We start from the raw sequence: 11,013 nt of genomic DNA, 5'->3' as shown, positions 1-11,013 counted from the left end.
ATCACCTAAAAAGATGTATCGTGTAACTTATAGAATTGAAGATATCTCTGAGTGATAAGAGACGTATTACTGTAAAATGAGATATCTGTAATCTAGGAGATATCTGTAATCTAGGAGATATCTGGGAAGAACCAGTGTTTTCCCACACCGGTAAGTACTCGTACGATGTTTTGATGCAGTCTGTGTACACACACTACACAACTGATCGTATGGTTATTGACTTCCATCGTCGTATTTTGCGGAACTGTTCTGGGAATATTCCGTGACCTCGTGAAATGCATGTGAGATGGCAAATTTCCATGATTTTCAGGTGTTTCTGATCACAGAAATGCAACAACAACAACAACACAATGCACGACAGTCATTTTATCGGTCTTTAATTAGCTCTACGTTAGGACAGTTTTATTATATAAATAATACTTGTTCCCTGACTAGGTCGTTGACTGTCACAGAGATGATATAATAGACACTGTTTGCTATGGTCTAGCTGCAATAATTTAGCCCTCTCCAAATTTTTCCCGAAACCGGAGAGGGCTACAATATTACAGCTAGCTATGGTCATACACATGTTTCATGATGAAATAGAATATGTACTTTTCTCTTATTAAACTTTATGTAGAACTCTTGATAAAATGAAATTATAACATCTTTAATTATTTTGAACCCTTTAAGAAATAGTATAAAAATCATATTTTTTTTAAATTATCTAGAACTCTAATAAAGTGATATAAAATCATAAATCTTTACAAAATGTAATGATAACATTCTTAATTATCTAGAACTTAACAAAATGATAGCAATTTTAATAATTTAGAACTCTCAATAAAATGATATAAAATTTCACACTTTTGCAAAAAATACAATTATTTATGCCTATATCGGTACGTGAATTCGTTCGTCAAGATGAGTACTTCGCTGGACCACAACAAACAACAAAAATACTGATGATGTCATACAACACAATATCTTGACAACCAGAAAATTCTACGGAATTCCATTGAAGCGTAGTAAGAAATATTGCATTGAAAAACGAACACACTATACAACACCGATATGTACACATGAATAAAAATAAAAATAAAGAAATCTGCATTCACATCTTATCACAGTTTACATTCACGCTGCATTCTGAATGAATCCTGAGTATTTAAGACTTTCCAAACTTGGCAGGAAGCGGTCGTTGTGAACATAGGATGAAATCAGAGAGTCTCTCTGGTATAGTCCACAAGATCCGGTAAAAGAACTGGGCACTGAAACCAACCACATATCTGTGAGCCGGATACCGCGAACACACGGCATTTAAGTACGCGTCCACTACCAGACCCGGGTTATTGTTAGTGACGATCCTGAGGAATTTGAAACCCTTTTCTATTGCTGTAAAAAACATGAGGTACTGTGAGCAATACTCACTAAGAATACCCCCGCCTACCCCAATCTCCCAAAGGATGGTGTTAATAAGTATAAATTACCTCTTTCCTGAGTGTAAAAATATGGTATGCCTTTGTAGAAGAAAATGAAAGATATAGTCCGAACACAAATCCATGACATAAACCTATAATTTTGACCTTGAGATCAAAGGTCAAGATCATAAAGAGGTCATGAATGTACATGACACATAGTCTCATGGTGATACACCCATGTCTTATGGTATGACTTTGTCAAAACCATATAATAAATTTTCATCTTAAGGTCAAAGTTCAAGGTCATATAGAGGTCATGAAGGTACATGACACATCGTCTCATGGTGATACACTCATGTGTCAAATATGGTATGCCTATGTCAAAGAACAAAGAAGTTATGGCCCGGACACGAATCCATTGTAAAAAAAAACACCTTTAATTTTGACCTTGAAGTCAAGGGTCAAGGTCATATAGAGGTCATGAAGGTACTCGACACATCGTCTCATGGTGATCCACCTGTGTGACAAATATGGTATACCTAAGTCAAAGAACAAAGAAGTTATGACCCGGACACGAATCTGCACAGACAGACAGACAGACAGACGGACGGACGGACAGACAGACAGACAGACAGACAGACAGAGTGATTCCTATATACCCCCCTCCCCCTGAACTTCGTTCAGGGGGTATAAAAAGGGGGGACGTGAATCGACCTAGTAAAACGTTGAAGTACTTGTACCATAATACATATATATGTGTGCTTGTTTGTACAAGTAATCCTTTTTTGCAACAAAAAGAGACACATATATGAATGTTAACATTGTTAACCCGAATAATATCTATATTTCCAATGTTTTTGTCTTTGATATCTAACGCATTGTAATCATTTCCTCGTGAATGCGTTGCAGTTGTACACAATGCACGTATGAATATAGATAAATAGAGTACATCTAATTTTACGACTCGAATTCCAACAGGAAAAAAAAAGTAGAATGTAAACAAAAGAGTTTGAAAATATACATGAGGGTATGATCTGCAACATTTCATCGTCAGCATACTTTTCATGAAGCACTACATGTAGTGCGCCTGCGTGAAGAGTCGCAGTTCACATCCTCATGTATTTTCAAAAATAAAATGCGATTTCTTAAATATCGTCTTTGAAGTTTTGAGTATTCACCAAACCAAAAGTCTATGTATATGTAAGGTTAAATTGACAATATCTTGCACATTGAGCTGGATAAAAGGATTGCTGCATGAAAGAATTAGGACAGAAATACTTATTACTGCGTACTTACATTCTTTAAGAAAGGACTCGCCATAGTATGCCTTCACCTCTGCGTCACATTTTTCGAACGCTGATCGCATTAAAGACCCTGTTTTAGAAGCGTCTGTGATGTTTGTGGCGAAATAGCCTGGCTCTATGATGTGAACCGTCACACCCTCCTTGTACAAATCTCTCCTGTTCAATTCAGAAAAACAAAAATTACCGTCACATATTACAATTACCAGTAATATATCAATTCAACGGGTAGTTGATATTCTTATGCAATTATTTTGTAAACTGTTTGAGGCAGATAATGAGCATTGATGAGATGGGCATTGTGATGTCATAAGTAGCTTGGGCTATATATGGATGTGAATATCGGCCTGGATAGCTCAGTGGTTAGAGCACCTGACTAGTAATGCAGGGATCCCGAATTTGATTCCCGTTCCAGCTATGCATTTTCTCCTTTCCTGTTGCATTTAGCGCCGTTGACACCCTTGGACTTGAGGTGGAAGTCCCGTCAGGAACAAAGGAATCTGAGTTGTGTGTTTGCGAGGCGAAGCCAATTCAAGGAGGGAGGAATGTAGTGGTGTGGGCTATATGGACCGTGGATATCGGCCTCCATAGTTCAGTGGTTAGAACACCTGACTAGTAATGCAGGGGTACCGGGTTCGACTCCCGGTGTTGTAGCATAAACGTCCCCCCCCCCCGGAACAACTCGTACCCTGACCGACTCGTACCCAGGTCAGCTCGTACCTAGTAGGTCAACTCGTACCTAATAGGCAAAAGTCAACTCGTACCCAAGAATCTGGTTACGAGTTGACTCCTCCTTTTCAATTGATGACAACTCGTACCTGAGCGAGATGTCACTTATATGCGCATAGATATATTGCATTATGGGCAGATTCTTGGGTACGAGTTGACTTTTGCCTTTTTGGTACGAGTTGACCTATGGGGTACGAGTTGACCTGGGTACGAGTCGGTCAGGGTACGAGTTGACTAGAAATCATTTTCTCCCATAGGGGAAAAAAGCGCCCTGGCATATAATTTCCCCCCTATGTACAAAGTCAGGATAGAGTTTCCTCCTGGGCGGAAAAACGGCCCTGGTATAGAATTCTCCACCTCCGGTTTCCGGATTTCATTTGGTATAGTTTAATGGAATAGATATGCGTTCATCAATATTACGATATTCATAAGACCAACGAATATTTTTTTGAGATGTTGAAGTTGGGTTTATATGCTGAAAACTTTGAAATGCATATTGTAAATACAACATGCTTCCCAAATGACTTTAACGATGGTCAATATCATTAAGATTTTTCATAAAAAGTCGACTAAATGATATACAATTAAAATATCTGAAAAGTAAAATAGATGAACTGTACAAATAAAAGTAATTTAATTTTCTCGGTTATTTAAATTCAAAATTTTAAATTAAAAAAACATGAACTTCTTCACAACTTCACTATTTTAAATGTTAGATACTAGTACATGTAAATAACGATAAAGACTTCAGATGTCTGAATGAATTTTGATATACCATTACACGATTTGAATAATTTCCTTTTTTTAAAAAAAATCATAAGATGATGATTCCTGGGTCTAGATAAGCTAGAGAAGAATTCTAGTAACAGAACTGGAAACGGATACATAGCTAAAATGTAAGAAGGGGGAGGGGCGTACTGTCATTTAGGGGAAAATTCAATACTGGGACGGTTTTTCCTAGGGGGGAAATTGGGCCCGGGTTAATTTTTCCTAGGGGGAAATCCTATGCCAGGCCCATCTTTCCGGGGGAATGTCTATCCCGGGCCCGTTTTTCCGGGGGGAAAGTCTATGCGAGGGGAAATTCTATGCTACAACAACGGTCTAGCCATACGCTTTCTCCTTTCCTGTCACAGGCTAAAAAACATACCGCCATATGGAAACATTTTGTGCCTTATTTCATATAATAAAAAGGCAAAATTCGACATAATAAGACGCAAACATAGCAAAACTCAATAAAATAAGACGTAAAGATAGCAAGTCTCAACAAAATAAGACGTAAACATAGCAAACCTCAACATAATAAGAGTAAACATAGCAAACCTCATAGCAAACCTCAACAAAATAAGACGTAAACATAGCAAACCTCAACAAAATTAGACGTAAACATAGCAAACCTCAACATAATAAGAGTAAACATAGCAAACCTCAACAAAATAAGACGTAAACATAGCAAACCTCAACATAATAAGAGTAAACATAGCAAACCTCAACAAAATAAGACGTAAACATAGCAAACCTCAACAAAATAAGAGTAAACATGGCAAACCTCAACAAAATTAGACGTAAACATAGCAAACCTCAACAAAATAAGACGTAAACATAGCAAACCTCAACAAAATAAGAGTAAACATGGCAAACCTCAACAAAATTAGACATAAACATAGCAAACCTCAACATAATAAGACGTAAACATAGCAAACTTCAACAAAATTAGACTTAAACATTGAGGAAAATTGCAATAGAATGGGAATAATTATCTTCTCATTTGTTATTTGCGACCGTTAATTAAGGAGGTACTCTTCGTCGTCATAATGGCTGACTTCCTTTTAAAACATGGATGAAAATATAAATATCAGCAATATTTTTCTATTCATTTAAAAAATCTCGCCAAGCTGAGTAGCTCAGTAGGTTAGCATGTCGACTGCTGAACTGTAGATCACGTGTTCGAGTCTAGCAGGGTTTTAATTTTTTTCTCAGATTGCTTTCAACCAAAACTGTATTTTTTGACTAAATAAAGTAAATTTGAAAGTTTTCAATTTCAAAATAATGTTGTACATATCCTCCATTTTTCATCCATATCAAATTTCTCTAGTGTAGCATACCTCCTTTTAATGCTGATTTCACGTTCGCAAGCATCCATTTTACATCTTTCATTTTGCGACAGTCAAATCATCATTATAGAAGTCGCAAATAACAAATGAGAACAGTTATTGCTTCATTATCTTGTAGTGTTTTATTTACCTTAATTAAACAGTCAGAGTACGCCACCGCCGCGTATTTATCTACCTTAAACAGTCAGAGTGCGCTTCCGCCGCGTATTTATCTACCTTAAACAGTCAAAGTACGCCTCTGTCACTTATTTATTTACCTTAAACAGTCAGAGTACGCCTCCGCCGCGTATTCATTTACCTTAAACAGTCAGAGTACGCCTCCGCCGCGTATTCATTTACCTTAAACAGTCAGAGTACGCCTCTGCCGCGTATTTAGAGGCGCAGTATGGCGTTGGTGCCAGGGTTATCCTCCCGCAAATGCTGGTCATGTTAACGATGCGACCTTTCTCCTTTCTTATTAAGAACAGAAATGCATTGGTCATGTCGATAATTCCATAGAGGTTGACTGCCATTACTTTTTTATAGTCGTCTCTTGTATGCCACTCGGTGGGACCAATACTGCCTGCAATTCCTGCGTTGTTTACAAGGCACCATATACCTACAACCAGTTAAAGTTTAAGTTTAAACAGTTTCTCAGCCTTTGAGGATTTAAACGAATAGAACTGGAGCATGATTATAAATATTTAATTGCTGTTATTTGATAAAAAAAAATAAAATAATTCTGTATCCAAACCAGGAGGCCCATTTAGAAAACATCAGTCACCTTTGGATTTTCCCTTCGTCATCTATAAAACCTATAATGTCCCATCATTGATTCAAGATGACGGATACATATTATGTGTTTCTTGTGAAGACATTACAATTTTCTTATATGGTCGTTTGTTTTACGTCCCGTCGAGAATTTTTCACTCATATTGAGATATCGCCTGCTGTGGGTGAAGTACCACTAATTTCTGTGAAAATGAAAGGGGTTATTTATATTCGGTATTTCCTATAAATAACCCCCTCGTTTCCACAGAAATTAAATTCACACAACTTTAGAATTATGCCTAGTAATTTTGACAGATTGACGAAATTATAGCACTCAGGGCTGTAGCAGTGAGGGTCCTTTAATGTGTCAACGCTTGCCGCGCAATGGGACCTCCTTTTTTACAGTCATATCCGAAAGACCCGTGGGTTCTTACGTCTAAACACCGAGTATTTGACGAAGGATCAATCACTACCTATATTAACGTTTTAGGTTTCTGGTCGCGGTAGCTCAATGGTAGAGCGTTCGCTTCGCGACCAGGAAGTCGTGAAGCCCAGTCCCGTCAAATCTAAGACGTAAATATAGGTAGTGATGGCTCCTTCACCAAATGTTCGGTGTTTAGAGTTGAGAATCACGGGTCTTTTGGATATGATCTTTAAAACGGAGGTCCCATGTTGCGGCAGGCGTTGGCACGTTAAAGAACCCTCACTGCTACGTTCTCAGCGCTAACTGAAGCTGCAGCTGGTGACGTCTCAACATGAGTGACGCAAAACAAACAAACAATAATCCTAAATAAACTTCAGGGTCCTGGCTCGGAGCCAATCTAAGCACTATATGTACCTCTGGCGAATATGAGATCTAGATCAACGAGTCGAACTTTTCTAAGAATAGGTTTGCTTACATGAGGAATTTTTACATTACAGAGAACCCATCATTAACACATGGTATATAGACAAACCCGTATCATCAGGTAGCTGTGACGTAACAAACGACAGGGCTTTTCTTATGCTCTCCTCATCAGATACATCTAAAGGAAATGTTTGGAGTTTCTTAGAACACACTTTCTTCAACTCTTCCTCCCCGTTATTGGTTAAACACCCCGCGAACACAGAGAATCCTTTAGAATCCAGTTTCTTTGCAAGCAGGTTTCCAAATCCGGTATCACACCCAGTGATAATGACGTAACGTCCGTCGTAATAGGGAAGCGGAACTTCCCGAATGCGTTGCTGAAGACAGTAGAGCAATACGATTATCACCAAGAAAAGAACTGCGAATTCAATCATGGCGGCGGCGTAGTTAAATATTGGTGCAAGGGCCGTTAGACCCGAGGACGGACGTGTGATTGGACCATGTACACAAGTGTATCCTCTGCAGTAATGAACCTATAGAAATAAAACAAATTATTGTATATCTTATAAACGCACTACACTGCTGTATCAGGATGGATGACCATGGCTGATATTACATTGTAAAGATTAATGAGAATTGGTTGTCGTCAGACAAAGATTTAATCTGAGAAGTACTAGTAGATCAATAGTCACAAGACTCGTTTTATCGAGAGAGAGAGAAAATTTTCCCATATTCTTTTTCCCATATTAGTATATTTACTGTGACACGTAAAAATCCGATTCGATGCCCGGAGAAGAAATGACAAGTCACATCTTAATCAAAAGTACTAGGTTATGTTTATCTGCCTGGGATTAATGGACGCCAATTTAAAATCGGTGGTACTTATTCAATATCTGAGCGTAATTATCATCCATAAGGCAGATAGAAATTGATATAAAAATGCACTGGTGTGAACTGAGTTAATCTCTAGCTGAATTAATTAGTCGTTTGTCCTTCGGGTTGACCTTGGTCTATCAATTGGTGTGACTATCATTTATGTAATCGTCATAAATGTGTCTATTACAATATTTCACCCCGTGCAGAATATACCTAATCTAATCGCCATACTATCTTGGCCGAGTCCAATAACCCCCGTGTAATATGACACGGTGTAATATATACCCGTGATATTAACCCGGGGGTGATGATTATTTCAGACGTACACGTGCAAGAGAGCGTCCTCAAACCCAATCACTTTTTAACGGGACCGAAAACCATATGGAGCCAAGAAAATATGTACGACTGTCAATATTTCATTACTTTTCTTTCTTTTGTTTTTTTTTAACAGCTTTTTCATCAGTGGAGCAAGGTGTACGTTTAATTAACACAACTGTTCTGCACTCAGTCAAACGAATCGTTCACAGCATACCACGAGAATGCTTAAAAGCCTAAACAAAAGATGAAACAGTCACAAGTTTCAAAGCACAGCTTTTCCAAGGCCAAAAACTGTCTACACAGGTAATCCTCAAAACGTTTCTCTACATATTAAAAAAAAACCCACCCCACTTGGAAAACTTAATTATATTCTCCACTAATTTGAAATGAATCCAAGTACAAAATAAACTAACATGAATTCATGGCTTACGTTATCTCGGATAACCTTACAGCTAATAAATATTTCATTTCAAATGTGTCGATATCTCATATTGATTTAAAAAAAAACCCGACATACTGTCTAACAGGTTAAAACTCGAGTATGGGTGTTTATCGGACATGATGTAAGACACATGATCACACTGTCTCACACCCCCTTACAAAAACATCACTGAATACTACAGACTTCGTTTCCTGTTCATTTAAACCAAACAACAAAAAGTATATTACCTACCCAAAGATGACGAATTGCAGGGTGGAATAATGATGGTCAAGAGGCGTTGTCACTGCACCGCTTACCTCGCCATGCAACATACACTGGTCAAAATATATCCACATCCAGGTGATTTGTTTACTTTTTTGTAATCGACACAAATCGGTATATCTACGTACGTTGTCTGCCCAAACCGTAACGAATGTAAACAAACGTAAAACGAAGTCGGCGCGCCGGAGGGTGGATTTAAGTGTGTGAAGGCTTAATTTCTGCTGTTCAGAGACATTTAAAAGTAGTCCATTGTACACTAATGTGTTAGTACTTTCAATGCCTTATAAAACAAGGAAGTTGGTATTGACAAACTGAAAGGCTAACCTTAAATGCAATGTTTACACTACGCTTCTCAAAATATATCACCAGAAAAAAAAAATTAGATAGTAGGGAGAAGATAAAATGATATCGTTATATAAAGTTTATTCAATGTTGTCAATCTCTCACTGGGTCTAAATGAAGTTTAAGGAGCTTGCGCCTCTCCTTGAAGCTTTTCCTCCTTACAAGTGTACCGTGTTTAGTTGTTCTGGAGGCTGCACTCCTTTTTGAGAAGGAAATGTATCATCTTCTAAGGTCGCATCACCATTCGAGAGTTTTCTGGATCCGCCCCGCATTTTTTAAATGTATAAATCTGTATAAAACAGGTGGGATTATTCGTGACATTACGCCGGTTTCCCTGAGCTCATTGTTAGAGCGATATTTCTGTTTAACCCGAACAGCTTCTTGAAATAAACATTTTTTTGAAATGTAGATGAGCAATCTTTGTCGTTTAATATGCATTTTGTCACCAGAGACTGGCGTTTAGAACGTGTTCACTGGAGAGAAATCTAGGCAAATAAAGGAAATACCAAAGAAAATCGGCATTATAATGGCTGAGCAAAGGAATTCTTTGTTTCGTCTGACGGCACCGATAATCAATAAATCACGTACATTTAAAACATTCCAATTTGAAGAACAATTCAAACATAAATTAAAATCAAGATCGTATTCTGTATTTCGTGTAATTTTTTTCGATTCTCAAAAATTTCTAAAATGTGATGTTGTGTAACTATGGAGTTGTTTATTTTCGATTTCGTTCTCTGTTTTCAAGTTAGCGACCTCTAAGAGGTGTTTTAAAATTATTCCAAATTAAAAGTTAGCACACTAAACCTGAAGTAAACCTATTACTTGTTTTCTACGTTCTAACGACCCAGAAAAAATAAAACGACGAAAAATTATTGCTATTTCTCGGGGAAAATACATTTGTTAAGCATAAACCTTTTTTAATTTTATCATAATATTTTAAAAATATTTCCCCCCTTGTTTTGTTCGACTCGATTTTAAATATCTAAGTGCACGTTTTCTATAAAATCCGTTCTCACATCGATCAATATATACCGAATTATTAACTGTACGGCATGCTTATCACCAAGGCCTTGTTTAATGACAGTGTAACAGCAATGTATAATTAATACATTAATGTGACATATATTCTACTTTCGCTCTGCCATAAAACGTAACAATCTTCCATATTACATGTATATTAACCCCTCTCGTCCTTGACGAAGAATCTGTCGATGCACGTGTTTCCTACGCGAGCATCCAAGTGTAAGATTCGATACTCTCATCATAATTGTCTTGTAATATTTCAAGTTCAACCTGCAAGTTTTCTTTAGTAAAAGAAAAGCGATATTGCAATAATAATTGATATGTAAAATTCATATAAAGGAGCAAGACCTTTTAAAAAGCTAGTAACTAAAATGATGCCCTTTTAAAAAATTAATGTTGGTTTTTAATAAAATGAACAGCAAAATTATACAAAGTTATCAAAAGGTTAGGCATGCGTTATATGTTCGAATTCTTTCAGACTTTTCATCAAAGATTAGAAAATTTAATTTTGCTTCAGAAAACACAAACAGTATGATCGTGTATAACGGGACAGTCACAGACAAATGAACAGTCACAGACAAATGAACAGTCACAGACAGACAAATGAACA

At 37.2% G+C, this 11,013-nt stretch overlaps 1 protein-coding gene across 2 annotated transcripts; it reads right to left on the bottom strand.

Moving 5' to 3' along the window:
- Nucleotides 1–360: 360 nt before the first annotated feature.
- Nucleotides 361–9,369, bottom strand: LOC125659681 (dehydrogenase/reductase SDR family member 9-like). 2 transcript variants are annotated; one of them, XM_048891426.2, is made up of 5 exons: nucleotides 9,002–9,369; nucleotides 7,248–7,671; nucleotides 5,881–6,139; nucleotides 2,697–2,860; nucleotides 361–1,374 (listed from the first exon to the last, which is right to left on the bottom strand). In XM_048891426.2, the coding sequence occupies exons 2-5, from the start codon at nucleotides 7,570–7,572 to the stop codon at nucleotides 1,148–1,150; spliced, it is 975 nt and encodes a 324-aa protein (XP_048747383.1). In that variant the 5' UTR covers nucleotides 7,573–7,671; nucleotides 9,002–9,369; the 3' UTR covers nucleotides 361–1,147. The 2 variants fall into 2 exon arrangements, with proteins under 2 accessions (XP_048747383.1, XP_048747382.2); XM_048891425.2 differs by having other exon boundaries at nucleotides 9,006–9,368.
- Nucleotides 9,370–11,013: the final 1,644 nt, after the last annotated feature.

The sequence above is a fragment of the Ostrea edulis genome, chromosome 9, assembly GCF_947568905.1.
Source record: "Ostrea edulis chromosome 9, xbOstEdul1.1, whole genome shotgun sequence".
Lineage (NCBI taxonomy): Eukaryota > Metazoa > Mollusca > Bivalvia > Ostreida > Ostreidae > Ostrea > Ostrea edulis.
This window is presented reverse-complemented; position numbering and strand designations above follow the sequence as displayed.